The 16,758-nt window shown below is 35.0% G+C and overlaps 1 protein-coding gene across 7 annotated transcripts in view; it reads left to right on the top strand.

The window, feature by feature from the left end:
- ARAP2 (ArfGAP with RhoGAP domain, ankyrin repeat and PH domain 2) overlaps positions 1-16,758 on the top strand; it is a 187,085-nt gene that overhangs the window by 103,585 nt on the left and 66,742 nt on the right. For 6 of the 7 annotated variants that reach the window (XM_058546854.1, XM_058546856.1, XM_058546858.1 and 3 more), the window contains exons 20-24: positions 3,989-4,152; positions 7,569-7,781; positions 11,016-11,121; positions 14,474-14,621; positions 16,128-16,196. In XM_058546854.1, coding sequence (XP_058402837.1) covers positions 3,989-4,152; positions 7,569-7,781; positions 11,016-11,121; positions 14,474-14,621; positions 16,128-16,196 — 700 coding nt within the window. The remainder of the gene's footprint in view (positions 1-3,988; positions 4,153-7,568; positions 7,782-11,015; positions 11,122-14,473; positions 14,622-16,127; positions 16,197-16,758) is intronic. The other variant, XM_058546857.1, reaches the window with a different exon arrangement.

Here is a 16,758-nt window from a genome sequence, read left to right as displayed (position 1 = left end):
GCTAAACATTTTCTGAATTTGATAAAAACTGTAAGCCCACACATGTACTAAGATCAGCATACCTTAAGCATGATAATGACATCCACACATGTCATAATCAAATTCCTGAAAACGAGTGTGAGGAAAAAAAATTTTAAGAGGAAAAAAGACATTAAATATAGGGGTCAAAGATGAGAATGTCTTGTCAGGAACAGTGCAAACCAGAAAATGGTATAATGAAGTCTTTTAAAGTGCTGGTGAAAAACCAAACCAAAACAACAAACTCAAAACAAAACTACCAAACCAGCAGCTGTTAACCTAAAATGCTCTATTCAGCAAAAATATCTTTCAGAAATGAAAGGAAAACAACGTATTTTTTGGCAAAACAAATACTGACTTATACTACAAGATTCAGTGTTTTTATTTTTATATAAATGCTTAAGATATTATCTTTCTCAGTCATATTTGTGGAATGTGTTTGCTTCTTTTTTTTTTTAATTTTTATTTATTTATTTATTTCCCCCAAAGCCCCAGTAGATAGTTGTATGTCATAGCTGCACATCCTTCTAGTTACCATATGTGGGACGTGACCTCAAGCATGGCCGGAGAAGCGGTGCGTCGGTGCGCGCCCAGGATCCGAACCCGGGTCGCCAGCAGCGGAGCGCGCACACTTAATCGCTAAGCCATGGGGCTGGCCCTGTTGTTTGCTTTTTAGTTGTGTTTAAAATGTTCTGTAGTTATATAAGTGAATTTATTTTTCATACAATCAAATTTATTGATCCTATTATTTGTGAAGATACTTCTGATTCTTGTCGGTAGACTAGGCTCAAAAATGATAGTTGACACTTTGTGGTTATTATATTGCAGTTTTGAGAAAATTGTTTTTATTAGTCCTGGGACTTGATTTCTAGGTCTTATTGAACTGCCTTGATTCATTATAGGATATAGGGATGTTTCTTTTTATGGCTTTAAAGTACCCTTTAAAATTTATGCTTGGAGAATGGACAGTTAGAATAATTCTCTCTATAATTAGAGTTCTTCAAAATAACTTTTCAGATTTGCAAGACGTAAATGAATGTTTCTTTGGAATTCTTATCCAGAAATGTAAAATCGTTGTTTGATAACACTTGAAATCATAAAGTCGGCCAGCATTTATGTTGAAAATATCTTTCGATGCTTCATTCAGTGTGCACAGAATTTATATAAGCATCAGAGAGGAATCTTGTTGAACTGATGTGATTAAATGTCAAACATCTACTGCACCAGGTGACGTATTTTAGGATTCAGTCTTTGACAAGTTGACTCAGGAGTTAACTTGTCTTTACTTATTCTGCCCCTCACTAGTTCACAAGGAGATAGTTAAACTTGTCATCACAGGATTTCTTTTGACTCAAAAGAAAATTTGAAATTTGAAACGCTCACAGTTAATGGTAGAATTACACTGGTGCTATAAGAGGGCCAATGCATTTTGGATTTCTTCCGGTGGCTGCTGAAATACTCACCCATTGTAGTTGTAATACTCACCCACTGTAGTTGTTTATAAGCAAACAGTTTCAAATATTTTATATCATATTGAGAGCTAAGTTGTCAGGCTAAAAAAAAAACTAAGATGAAAAAATTTAAATCTTCTCTTTACCTTAGGTCCTGAATTTAGCAAGACATGATTTTATTTAAGTCTGCATAATGTAGGGGCTCGATATTTTTCAGAGATAGGACCTGAATTATACAGTTTCATTTAGACAAATACCCAGCAATAGAATGCTTTTGAGCTAAAGATGATATAAGATAAATAGAAAAGGCTAAAGTACGTCAGAGTATTAGAACAAGTGTCAGAATTCTTCAAAAAGAAAACTACAAGACCTGGAGGTTAGGGCTGCTGTGGTGTTGTGGAAAATAGCACAATAGATACAGATGTCAGACAGCAAGCCATGAAGATTACAGGCAGGAATGTCAGTGAAGAAGCAGTAGTTCTAGCAAGTTCAGAAGATGTTAGAAGTGAGTGTAGTGAGGTAGCTTTGTCTTCGTAGAGGAGCATTTTAAGAAAAGAAACGAAAGGAAAGAAAGGAGGACTTTTATTTTCTTTTTAAATTAGGGCCAGTGAATTAACAGGAATGTGCAAGTTTACCCACTCTCCCCACCACCCAAAAAAGGCACTGAAACAGCGCAGAGTTCATGCAGCTCAATCTTTTCTCTTTAGGTTGAATCCACAGTAGCCCTCTCCTAGTTTGAAACCAAGATTAAATAGTTTTACTTTGGTGTAAATATACTTAAATACATCAGTGGTTACTTTAGCTTGTGTTTCAAATCAAATTTTAGATCTAGTGGTAGGTCTTGAAAGTTGTTATGTACCCACTAAATGCCAGGCACTGTGCTAATGACTAGAGATACTGAAATGCTGCCCTTGCTTGCCTGCCCAAAGTTGGGGGTCTAGCCGCTAAAACATTCACACAGACAGAACAGATGGTATCATGGAGGGCACAGCAGCCATTCAGGATTAAGAAGGGACACCTATTACACACTAAGCATAGGAGGGACGTCAGGGACAGAATGTCAGGAAAGGTCACCTGGAATGTACTTTGGGGAGGAGTTGGAATAGCCAACCAAAGAGCAGGAAATATTTATTACCAAGACAAGAAAAATGTGAATTTTTTTTTTTTAGTGTGTCTTGAGTGTACAGGAAAGGCAAAGTTGAAGGAGAAAATATAGGTCAGATCATGAAGGCCTTTTAATCTAGAAAACTCCAGAGCTGTAGGACAATGATCAGAAAGTGAGGTCATTAGTTTTGCATTTTAGAAAGATCATTCTAGCAGCCCTGAGGAGTAGTGATTAGAGAGATAGATCATTGGGAAGAGAATCCTATTAGGAGGGGTTTTAGTGACCTCAAGGAGCAATATAAAGACTTGGAATAAGGCAGCGTTGGAATGAAGAGGAGGCAGAGCAAATATGTCAGGGAACTGGAATCAACAGAATTTTATGACTGAATTCATGTGGCAGTGACCAAGCAGGAGTGGGGAGGGACTAATCTGCAATTAATTAATCCTAAATTTCTGGTGGGATAAGTAGAGAATCATAGTACCAGTTTGGTAGGAGGAGGGAGAAAGGTTTGAGATGCCTGTGGCGCATTGAGGCGAAGGTGTCCAAAAATAAATATTAATTAGTATTATGGTTTATTACTTAGTTACTAATATTACATTTATTGAGTGCTGAGGTAGGTACTATTATTATCCTCATTTTGCCAGTGATGAAACTGAGGCTGAGAGAAGATTGATAACTTGTCTAAGATCACAAAGGAAGTGAGAGCAGAGCTGCAGTTTGGGTTTGGGAAGTGATTGCATTTCCCAGTCCCTTAGCTACTTTATGCTGCGGCTTTTGGATCACATGGAGATCTGATTTGTAAAACAAAGTTATAGCCTGGAGGTAGGGATTTCGGAGTTAGCAACGTACATGTGGGGATGAAACCACTGGCCTGAAGGACATGTCCCTGCAGGGTCCTCGGAGTTCATGTGAGTGCACTGAGGTTACAGCTTCCCTTCCAGAAAGAGGAAGTGAGCTTGAGAAACAGATTGAGTGACTGGAAAGATAGGAGGAAAAGCCAGAAAGAATTGTTCTATGAATGCCAAATTGAATGGTATTTTTTTCTCTCTTTTTTTTAAGAAATGAAATCATCAGCAGTTCTAAAATCTTGAAAAATACAGCCAGAAATATCCATTAGAAGTCACTAGTGAGGCTTGCCAGAACAGTTTCAGTTCAGTTATTCAGAAACAGAATAAAAGGGCTTAGGGAAGGAAAGGAGGTGAGAGGACAAATTCAGAAGACTTCCCGTACTCTATGGAGAGATGTGGCTGTGCAGGCAAAGGAGGGGTTGAGTGGAAGCTAGTGATAGATGGAGGGTTTTCTTCTGAAGGGTGAGACAAGATCACCTTTATGTGGATTTAAGGATAATCTGTTGAGAAGTAAGAGTTTTTTTTAAAGCAAAATTATAATTTGAAATGCTTTTTACACTTTACAGAACATTATACATCCATGGGCATACCAAGTTGGATTTCACAGTCTGGCATACCGCAATTGAAAAAGCAGCAGGTACAGATGGTAATGCATTACACGATCAACAGCTCAGCAAAAATGACGTTCCCATTATTGTGAACAGCTGTATAGCATTTGTTACACAGTATGGTAAGTATCACAGAGTTTTTATTCAACCCTGAGAGCTCAGCATATCATTCTTGCGGTTCTTAAGTGGAACCTCCGTTGGACTGAATTAGAGCCCGCTATATTTGTAAATACATCAGTGAAAAATAAAAGCATGGTTACTGTTCAGCTAAATGCCATTCCTTCTCCCAGTAAAATTCATTTAAATTATATAATGTATTTTTACCATTTCCTTCTTCCTTTATATGCATAAAAATTTTAAGTAACATATTGACAGAATCTATGTTGTAAAATGTATATTAAAAATAGATTAAAGACTATATTTTTTAAAAGTTACAAGCGTAGAATAAAGTGTAGGGGAAGGCAGTGTGCTGCCTAAGCGTGTTTTTAGAAGTGGTCACCTATGGGGCAGTGTGTGAAAGAATTTACTTTTTTGTTGGCATGCATACAAAGTGTGTGTGTGTATTTATTTCATTCAACATGCTATTGGTCACACATTTGTATTAAGAATCATGGTTATTAATTGTAATAGTTTTGACTTAATTGTAACAGATATTTTTATGAGTAGTTTGCACGTAAAAAACAGCTTGATTGATACCTACATCGTCCAGTTTCGTTTTAATTTGATACGCTATGGTAGCATTTTAGATAAGCCTGGAAAGTAAATAAAGTATGCATTTATTCTTCCTGGTTCTTTTCAAATTACTGTGAATTCTTCAAAATCCTTCTTTCTGTTACATATTTCCTTAACACTCTCAAAGGTAGAAGTTTCTTAACTATATTTTTAATATAAGAATATTATCTACCTTTTAATTTAAGAATATTATCTTCCTTTTAATCAACTCAGAGCCTTTACGGTCACAATTATTTTGAACTTCCTGACCTTTGGGTTAAAATCTAAAGGGCGATTTTTTGTGCTTGTGTTGTGAAAATTTGAACTTGACTGACTTCACAGTATAATTTGTAAAGGGTAAGTTTTTTTTTTAATGAGTTACAGTAGTTAGTTCTTGGGGGAAATTATTTTATGGAAACAAAATTATGTTCAGATTCACATTCAGTCAACTAAACTTAAGAGTACCAGCTATTAGAAATTCACTCAACTAGGAATATATCTCAGAAACTTAGTCACAATTTTTTTTTGTAGAATTTGCTTATTCTTGCATTAAGTAGTCATTTATTGAATACCTTCTGAGTTCTTCTAGGCACTGTGTAGCTGCTAGGTGTATATAGAGAATAAGACATGATGATTCTTGCCTTCTAGTTTACAGATATGTGTATCAAAGACAAACAAGTGGGCAGTTATATCTTAAGTGTACAGAATTCTATGGTAGAGAGGTTCAGTGGTTAGTACAAGTGTCTATGGTGTAGGGGTGAATTTCATTCAGAGTAGGAATGGTCACGGAGGGCTTTCTGGATGAGGCATGGTGCCTACCATGAGTCTTTAAGAGAAAATAGGAGCTAGTTAGGAGAAGGGACTAGGGATTCCAGGAGGAGGAAACAGTGTGTGCCCAGGTGGGGAGTCATGAGGGAAGTTGTATATTCAGGGAGCTTTGTGTAGTTAAATGTGTCCAGAATTTAGTGTGAGAAGAGCAGATAGATAAAAGAGGCTAATTCTTGTAGGGTTTTATATATCAGAATAAAATCCTCAAACTTGCCATCTAGGCAGTAGGAGGGCATTATCCAGATTTTTTAGCATATTGGTGACACCAACAGACGTGTGTCTCAGATCACACTATTATCGTTGTCGAGACAGACTGGAGGGATGCAGTGGAATAAGGGGAGGAAATTGTGAAAACGTGGTGAGGAATCGAGTGCTCAAAATAAGGGCACATGGGAAGGAGAGAAGGGGACAGTTTTGAGAGAGCAAGGTCATGATGAAAGATATACGTGACATCGTATTTTTTTTAATGTGGTAAGAAAGAAAGATTCTAACTTGTAAAGGACTGGGGAGGAGGCAGTGCCATATACAGTCGTGTGCTGCATAGTGACGTTTCAGTCAACGACAGACCACATATATGACGGGGGTCCCATAACATTCGTACTCTAAAGCCATGGCATGCAGTTGGCTATACCACTAGGTTTGTATAAGTCACTCTATAGTGTTCACACAACGATGAAATCGGCTAAGGACGCGTTTCTCAGAACACGTCAGAACGTGTAAATGTATTGAGATATAGGAACAAGATAAAGAACATGTTGGGATTGGGAGGTGAAGTAGTGAACAGGGTGGAAGAATTAATTCCTAAGATTATTTTGATTTGTCCATATGTTTAAGTATGGTGTGTGTGTGTGTTACATGTATGTCTATATAGTATATGTATATTAAAGGATGTGTGTGTGTGTTTGAAATCTTAGAAGTAAGACCTAGGTGAAAATATGTATGTAGTAGTTGAAGTGGTTAGGTTGGATGGGTTCACCCAGAGAATTTTGTAGGGGAGGGAAGAAGAAGAGAATTGAGAATGGATTCCTGGAACCACCAGTAAATACTAGATGAGCAGAATGCATAGGAGACCGGAGGAGTAGCCGTAGAGGAAGGAAGGGGAAAAAAAAGGTAAGAGATCATAATATCAAGAAAGCCACGAGATTAAAAGAATTTTAGCAGAGATTCATCTAGAGTGTCAAACACTGCAGGGGATTCTCATTAGATAGAAACTGAAACGCATCTAGAAAATAGGATGTCATTGATATGCTTGATGAAGATGGTCCAAGTAGAGTGGGAATTGGGCATAGAGCAAGACTGTGTGGTTAAAGGATTAACAGGGATGTGAGATGGTAGAAAGAATTAATATAGGAAACTCAGCATGGTTTTGTAAGAAAGAGAGACAAGAGACCTGGGAGGGGACAAGGGATGATTTTTTTTTTTCTGTTTGTGTCTTCGTCGTCGTCGTCATCATCATCATCATCATCACCACCACCACTCCCCCTCCTCCTCACCACTCCTACTCATCTTATTTTATATGGAGCACTTGATGAATCAGTAACTCTGAAAAGGAGATGACCCAACTCTTCATCAGGCAGAAGGTGAAGTTGGGACCAGACAGAAATTAACATACAAATATGAGGGCAGGGGGCTGAGGAAACATACAGAGAGCCTCACTTTTGTCAGTGAAACTGGAGACAAGTTTGTATTCTGAGAGACTTAAGTGCAGATAGGGCAGTTGAGGTAAAAGAACATTTGAAAATGACGCTACAAAGAACTGGGGAAGGGCTGACGGGACTTGCTAAGAGCTGAGCCTGGAATAGTTTGTTCATCAGGTTTATGTTTTAAATACTAAAAATAGGGGGAAAAACCCTTGTCTGCTCATGCATGTTTATATCAACTCTTGGATAGTGATTTCCTCATGCTCATCATCCAACACAAAAGTTTGTTTTATTTTTATCAAAGTGGATTTTGATGTTAGACTTTTTTCATATAACCTTTTTTTTTCTTTTAAACAAAGGTTTAGGATGCAAATATATCTATCAAAAGAATGGCGATCCTTTGCGCATAAGTGAACTCCTGGAGAGTTTCAAAAAGGATGCAAGAAGCTTCAAATTGAGGGCTGGAAAACATCAGCTTGAAGATGTGACGGGCGTGTTGAAAAGTTTTCTCTCCGACATTGACGATGCTCTTCTTACTAAGGAGCTCTATCCATACTGGATCTCTGCTCTAGGTAATATCTAGCATATAGAACATAATAAATGCCTGCCTTCTAATTTGTTAATTAGATTTTTTAAATCTTCTTAGATTATCTGAACATTTAATTGAAAGGAACAATGTACATAATGGGTCAGAACAGAAATTGTGCAAATATTAATAGTTGTTTATATCTACCTCAGAAGAAATTTATAGTAATAATTGCTAAATAGTGTTTTATAGTAATACTTAGTTTTCAGTAGATTTCTTAGTACTTTGTTTAACTTCAGAAGTTTTATAGTCAAGTCCATGTGTGCTGTTAATTTCTCATTAAGATTAAAATGAAAGGTTTAACACAAGATTAGTTTTACACTATTTCCCCATATGGCTCTTTTGGCTTTCGTTTCTCAAGTATTTTACCTCTTTAGAGCCATAACAATGTTTTTACTCTTTCTTTGTTCATTTTCCCTGGATTCTGTCTAATGAAGTAAAAAAGCTTTGCTACACTGTAGGAGAATGTATTTAACAAATGACCCTAGAAAAGCAGTTAATTAGTTACTGGGTCAAATTGATTTCAATAAAACCTATGTTTACATCCATTAATTCAAAATAACTCCCTTTATAGAAACATAAAGACTTTTAAATATATACATTGCCTGTAATCCCATCTTTCTGATAGTTATTTTCATTTTTATATATTATTTTATAGTCTCTGTCCCCACACTTGCAATTTATACATATAATCTTTATTAATAAACCACAAACATTTCCCATATATCTGTAATGCTTCCAAAATGATGATTTTCAATCTTCATTTTTTTCAATTTTTAAAATTTATTATTAAATACCATAATTTACTAAGGTATTTCTCTTGTATATTTAATCTGTTTCAAGATTTTTTTCAAAAATGACCTTTGAATTTGACGATACGATATTCCTCTGTTGAAAAATAGGTTTTTTTCATTGAAGATATGTGCTTAATCTAAAACATAAATATGACATTTGAAGTGATTAATTTTGAAATGATGTCACAAAACACCCAGAGTTTGAAAAATTATCCCAAGAATGACCCTTATTAGTGTCAGCAAGGAGACAGTGGTATTATTATTAAAATAAAGGTTTTCACAATTTAACTACCTAATTCAGAAGTCTTTTGCCACTTGATATTTCTCAAATCAATGGGTTTAACTCTAATCAGAAGAAGAGTTGATTATATAATTTTCTGGGATATAAAATATGGAATTAGATCATATATCTTTTTAAGCCCAATTGTCTTGCCCCCCTTATTTTTGTTTTAAGAAGATTTTATTGTAATTTATAACTATGAAGTTATTTATAATATCTGTTTTATAAAGATTTACAATTTGTCTTTATTGTAAAATCAGTTATCAAAAATCTGTGACAAACATGCTTTTGCTGAAATTGTCAAATTCGTTGACAAAGATGTCTTTAATGTTGTCAGTCCACCAGGAGTTGGCAAATGGTAGAATGTGTCAGAGAGGAACGTGTTCACCTTTCACCTGGATGTGAATTCTTTGAGAATTTACTTGAAGAAGGCTTTGGATACTGGGTCAAATAGCCTTAAAGTCCTTTGCTTTTAGATTCAACGTAGCTCATCCTGATCTGTCACAAATGCTGCATGTTGGCTCTGACAAGGATAAACCAGAACTCTCTGGGTGACCTCATAGAAGAGTTCTCTTGGGTCTTGTGCACCTGGGGTGAAGAATGCCGTACTGTGGCATACCACCTATTTATATGATGTATGGTCTATCTTTCTAAAGACACCATTAAACTGTCTGAAGTCTGTGACGAGTTGACTAGTTCATTGTAGTTTCTATATGACCTGAAATCTATCTATCTTTTTGCTTTCAAATTGCTTGAGCTTTATTTTGAAAATATCATCTATTTTATTCTTATAAGATTTGTGAAAAGATGCTGTACTAGCATGAATTCTTGTTATAAGTGTAGTAGTATTAATTACATTTTATTGAATACACAATTACCTCTACAGTTAGAAACTAGATGGCACGAGGGTAAATGTCTGGATTATACTAGGAATGATAGATAATTCTTAATTCACTTCCGGTATAGTCTTTGCATGTAATTTGGGTGTTTTCCCCTCTTGCTTTTAGAGAGTCAGCTACTAGTGCAGTTAAGTCAGCATGACCATGTTTACTTTTATAGATCTCATATGCAGGCTAAGTCAGTACAAAAGGGCTATCCATTGCAGTTTTGAATAGGAATGTACTTCAGAAATGTGTCACAGTTTCTTACCTCCCCAGGGATCCTAATGCCTATTACAAGTGACTGTGTACTTTTAAAGGATCATTAATGTGCTGCTGGCTCTCTGTGAATAGAATAGGTAGGGCTAAGCAGAAAATAAAAAAGTCTTGTTTCCAAAGGTAGCTGGGAATTGAGAGGGAATATATAAGTGCAGTCCTCTTGAGTTACAAAGTCAGCACAAGTTATTTATTTGAAGAAAGGTATTTTATTTCCTCTGAGGGCTAATAGGTTAGACCAAACCACCACTACTAGAACTTTGGAGGTTCCTGTGTCTAGTTTCTCTTGACTTCTTGGGGTTAGGAAAGTGGAGGGTAATTCCTTCTTATCTTCCTCTCCATGACTAACCAAGTTCTGTCCATGACAGAGGCAGAGCATCTGTTCTCCTCTGTGTGTGTATCGTAGTTATCAGGGTCTGCGCATGACTTCTTCCGTTGTCCACTTACCGTTTCCAAAGAGTTGACGATACCAAGACTGATAAAAGACCCTTTACATGGATCTTCGGAGTAATGCACAGTTCATAGCTCTGGGATGGCTCATAGTTTGGGGAAGATTTTTATAATTTCATAAGGAAAAAAGATCAGAGATGTCATTTTCAAATACAGACAGTGATATCTTTCTGTAGCCAAAGTTAAAATGCTTTTGGCTTATCTCACTTTGCACTCTAGTTTGAGTCGTTAATTGATTATCTTCCTATTAGGTGAAATTCAATAGTCCATAAAGTAGAGGATAAAATATAATCCTGGGTTTTGAAAGTGCTTCATTTTGAATTACAAAGTATAAGAACTATAGCATATAGCCATGGAAGGTTTATGTAAATACTTTTCCAGAATTATAGAAGTTTGAATGTTTTTCTTTTGAAACTTGATTATATCACTTAGTGAAATACAATTGTGAATATTGTTTTAAAATGCTGTTAAAAGGCAAATTTGTAATACAGATTATTAGTTTAGGTCTAAAGTTTTTTTTTGTTTGTTTTTTTTACCTCTAGATACCCAAGATGATAAGGAAAGAATTAAAAAGTATGGAGCATTTATACGTACTCTTCCAGGGGTCAACCGAGCAACATTGGCAGCTATAATTGAACACCTTTACAGGTGGGTGGATTCATGAACTGTTCTAGACATTTCAAACATGGAACTCAATAAGTCGTTGTTTCTTAAATTTAAAGTACTGTGGTTAACCTTCTTCATGTGACTGTGAAACTTTCGCCTATCTTAAGAATGTTTTCAAAATGAAATTCCCATTACCCTATCACTTTAGTGTCTCTTTCTATAGTCAAGATGCATTTCAGATAAATAACACTGGAGAATTTCTTAAATGAATTACAAATAATCATGTACAGCATCCTCAAATACATCTAGTGCATAAGCAAGAATTTTAAAACTCATTTAAGAGGGAAGCTGGAGAAGAGAAGGAAGTGTAGGGACCAGAATTCTATAGCAGGAATCTATGAGCTCAGTATTTTCTCATTTCTCTTCATAAACTCGTATTTATTTATTATCAGTTTGTATCTAACTTGACTCTAATATTTTGGTATCAGACTCTTAATCAGATGAGAAATGTTATAAGTCAAAAACATTTATAGTCCCCTGCATTTGGGAGGATAGGAGGAATATAATGGTAGCTTGAGAAATGAGATCTGAAGGATGAGGATGTTGGAAAATAACCTTTTAAGTTAAAACAAAAGGTTTGTTTTGCTATCAGCAAGAATTATTACAAAATTTTAATAAGTGTAAATATTGCTTAAGGAATATATTGTTGTAGCTTCCTGCATGGATGCAGTAATCCCTTGAATATATTTTTCTAGGAAGCTGAATTCTACTAAAAGTACCTTGTTCGGAGTCTAGATTCAGAAATCCTTCATTTGTCGTTTCTCTTTCTTCCCCAACCACCACTTCTCATCCATGTAAACTCCATTACTGTAAAACTGATTTTCTTATTGTACCATACAAATATAGTCTATATAATATATAGTCCTATCTCTATGCCCATGAGACATTGAGACAGATTATTTTCTTCAAAAATTTTAATATGTGACCAGGCTGCTACAATTTATTAAGTTAATATTTTAAACATTGAGTTACCCATGGCTATTCTTAAAATTCTTCTTTCAGATTTGAATTTGAGGTAACAAGTTCCTTCCCATCCTTCCTCCCTCCTTTCTTTTCTTCAACTAACATATGTTTTAGCTCCTACTATGTACAAGACAATGCCGATTAAGATTCCATGTGAACAGAAATATATGATAATAATACAGGAAAGACAAAAACAATCTTAACTCCATAGTTCCTAAACTGAGTACCAAGGAACCCTGGGACATCACAGTGAACTAACAGGGGTGCTGCAGGGCATTTTACATTTTTTAGGGAAACACAGCAACATCGGGACAGATTTTAATTCAGAAAATTTTAGCATGAGACATTGAATTATAGAGGAGGGATTGAGTGAGTCATAGTGTATTGACATCCAGGGAATGCTTCAGATTTAAAGGAATGCGTGAACTGGGCATGAAAGAAAGATAAGTATGAGAAATGACTGAAGGAAATTTTCTAGGAAATAGGTGTGCAAAGAGTTGAAATGGTTTGTAGTTAGCTGGCAGGAGGTTGCGAAAGGCTCTGTAAGTCATACAAAAACATTTGGATTTTATTCCTTTAAGTGATAAGGAGTGACTGATAAAATCTGTTTAGGAATAATAACCCCTGTAATGGGATGGGGACGAGGTTAGAATAGAGGCAAAGAAACTAATTAGGAAACAGTTTCCTTGGGCTTCTGATGAGAAGGCCTGAATGAGAAGAGACTACGTGGGCTGAATATGGAACACTTAGGCAGAGAAATAAAGGGAGCAGGGAAATAAAGGAAGAAAAGGAAAATACGTACTTAATGCCATAAATTAAGGCAGCTACAGAAAGTAAAGAGAAGGGATATGAAGAGTGTCAAAGAATGCTTTTGCAAAAAGAAGTCTCTAGAAGGACAGAATTGTTTGATAGTGTTGTCAGAAGTTAGGTCAATTTGGATAAGGTCAGGTTGATTTAGCATTTAATACCATCCCTGCCCTAGATAAAAGATCACTTCTTCATGACTAACATTTACTTAATTCCATTCACCAGATATTTATTACGCACTACAGTGTGATTAAAGCAACAGTCTCCAGCTGTGAGATGCTTAGATTCTAGTAACAGAATGATTCTTAGATGCTTAGATTCTAGTAACAGACTTGCAGATAAATTTTCCACATGTTTACAGTGTAGTGTGATGAAAGTATAGGAGTGGTTTTGAGAGGGGTGTCCACAATTATTAATCCTCTAATAACTTGTAATTCTTTTTGCATCTCATAAATCATATGATTGTACTTGCTCTGTCTCTGCTATGCAATTTGGCGTTTTATTATGTTTCTCATATTATCATATATAATATTGCTGTCATGTTTACTGACTTTTTCTTGTACCTATTAGAATCTCTGCTCTTTATAGACAGCTGTACCTACCTTAATCTTGTTTTATTTCTTTGACGGAGTTGGTCTCTCTTGTTTAGTATGTATTTAAAAAGTTTGCAAATGTAATTAGGCCCTTGAGCAGCTGCTATGTATACAGCCAGTGACAAATCGAGAGCATTAACAGATACTTCCATGTGTATCACTTAGAGTTCTCGTCTAGTGCATTTTTATCAATGGAAATTTCCTTTTATTGGGCTGATGGCTGTAGTTGTTTTTAAATCACTTTGAACTTACGTTTGTGAATACTTTAAATGATGCTCTTTGTATGACCCAAGTGTTGTAGCCTACTGATTCAGAGAGTTGACTCGTCTGTTCCTGTTTGTTCATTATAAAAAAGCATTCTTAGTTATATCCCAGAAAAGTGTTATTGTATTTTTAAATTGTTTGCTTTTTGAGAGATAATATCCAGTTTTGAATAACCGTACAGACACATGCTGCCAGTTATTTTCTCACCTGATATGCGCTTTCTGGAAAGTTCAGCCCAGCCCTGAATTTTGAATTTGGAACTCTACTCTATGCCTCCCAATTCACCTTTCTTGCCTTGTTTTCTACTCACCTACTGCCCCCCTTTTCCTTCTTTCATTCATGCTTCAGTCTTGCAAGTCATTTTACACTTTTCTGCAAGAATACCTTTATGCCTTAGTCACAGGTGGTCCCACTGTCTGGAATTGTTTATATGTGGTGGGTCCCTCCTTGAAATCAACATTCAAGGACTGCTTTGTAACTTGTAGTAATATCTCCTTTAACAGTAGTTTTTTCTTATGTTGTTAACCAGACTGTAAGCTACTTGGAAGAAAGAATCGTGTATTTTTCTTTAAATCACCACAGTACCTTTTATATCAGAAACTTTCAATATGTGTGTATTAAAAGTGATAAATGAGTATTATGACTTGTAGTTCTATGAGATTTTCAGATAGAAATGTGTTGTGATGAGCTACGCTTTTCTCTAACAGGGTTCAGAAATGCTCAGAAATTAATCACATGGACGCCCATAATTTGGCCTTGGCCTTCTCCTCCTGTTTGTTTCAAACTAAGGGACAAACTAGTGAAGAAGTGAATGTGATCGAGGACTTAATTAATAATTATGTTGAAATATTTGAGGTAAATATTTTATATCCTGCTCTTGTTTAATAGTTTCGATGTTACTATTTGCAAACAAAAATACATATTTAAGGATGTTTTATTCAGGTCTTTATGAATATTTAAAAATAAAGAAAAGATAGTTATATGATCTTTAATTTTTTATGTATAACTAGCTTTTTAAGCTATAGCCCTTCATTTAAATTTGGCTGCTTTTAAAGCTTTTTTACCATCTGGTGTCTGTTGGACAGAATATTTCTATTTATAGTGTTTTTATGTTTTTTTTCTCCTCAGTATGTGTATGCATTGAGTATGTCTACTTAGAGGTGTTAAGTTATGAATTTCACAAGTTCAGTAATAAACACCAGGCTGTTAAATTCTGCAATTTAAAACATTTTAGTGTTTTCTTTTAATTGTGCCCCAAATTGGATAAAAGAAAATTCTGAAATTTTATTCTGTAGTTTTTACTCAGTCATCTCTTATCTAATTATTTGACTTTTCAATTTACTATTTCATGAAGTTAATATTTTCATGTTTCATCAGAAAACGTTTGCATAGGGATGATTTCTCAGTTCAAAGAAGTACAAATAGAGGAAATAAACCCAGGATTTGAAGAGAAGGAGAATTTAGGGGATCTGGGTCAAAAGTCCAGCTCCATCACTTAACTACTTCTGGAATCTTAGTTTTGTCATTTAACCTTTTTGAGCATTCTATGAAATGGTATTGTATAAGACTACTTGTTTTCCAGGCTATGGGTATACCAGATGAAATCAAATGATTTAATGTAATAGATTATCATTTTTAGAGTTCTTACATTCTTGTAATAACCGATCACAAGATTTGTTAGCAAAGGGAAAGAAACTATATTTTAATAAAATAAAATAACACAGTTTGTGTCTTAATTTATATTGGAATGGACACCAGAGTTGTTGGATTCTCTTTGCTCTTTGATCTCCTTTTTATTTCTTTCTATATGTGTCCACTGTTTTTGATCAATAGCAGCTTCTTTGCAATAATTCTGATACTAAGAAATGAAAGAATTAGAAAAAAAAATATGTGGCTTTACATGCTCTCTTTATTTTCTTTTTTTTTTGACTGTTAAATTAATAAAAAATAAGTGGTTACCTTCATAGTTCTTTAAATCCAGCTTTGACTTAATGGTGGGAATTTCATAAGCTCTTAATGAACATTTCAGTTTGAGAAATGAGTCTTGTCTCTCAACCTACATAAATGCTAACAAACCAGTCATCAATAAGCCCCATTGCTTATTAAGGCGCCTGAGCAATAGGGCTTCTGTTGATGGAATCCGTAGCCTGAAGTGGTATCATCATAAAATGTTCTGAACTTTATAAAGCTCTATCTTGTTGGCTTTATTTCTGCCCTAGCTGTGTGGACCTATACTGATTAAGATGGCCATTCTCATTTATTTTTAACTTGTTGGTCTTTAAATTCCTGAAGAGTCATGTGAGGATGAGTGCCATCACTCCTTGTATTTTATTAGAATGTCCCAAATTATATTTTAAACAGGTTAAAGAAGACCAAGTCAAACAAATGGACATAGAAAATAGCTTTATAACCAAGTGGAAAGACACTCAAGTGAGTAGTAATAGTTAGATCTCCAAAGAATAAAAAAAATTAAAAAAAAAACAACAAAAAACAAAAACTTCCATTGTAAGTAAAGACATTTGTTGTATTTATTTTCAAGTTCCTATATGAAGCAAAGTAAAAGTCATGGGGAAAAAAGAACCTAGATAAAACAGTTGTGTAATCTGCAGCATGATGCATGTATACAAAATGCCAAATTATGTTAATTTTTCAAAATATAGAGGGAAAGAACAGTTTTAATCTTATCAAAATATCCTTTATAAAGTCAATTTTTAGTTATAAAAGCACTATTGAAAATGCCAGTGGATTTCAAAGGAAGCATTTAAAGCCAAAGAAATAGTAAAATAAATTGAAAATTCAGACTCCCTAATGATTCTTTCCATTATGATTTTGAAAATATAAATCATTTCTTATATGCTTTTGCTCTGCATGCTCTCAGATGATTACATTAGTGGGAATGTTTCTAATGTGATCTTTGTAACATATGCTGATTACTGTCTCAAGTTGACTTTTCTAAGGTCTTCTCTTGCTTTCCCCAGTCACGTTATATTGG

This window comes from Diceros bicornis, chromosome 8 (genome assembly GCF_020826845.1).
Source record: "Diceros bicornis minor isolate mBicDic1 chromosome 8, mDicBic1.mat.cur, whole genome shotgun sequence".
Classification (NCBI taxonomy): Eukaryota; Metazoa; Chordata; class Mammalia; order Perissodactyla; family Rhinocerotidae; genus Diceros; species Diceros bicornis.
This window is presented reverse-complemented; position numbering and strand designations above follow the sequence as displayed.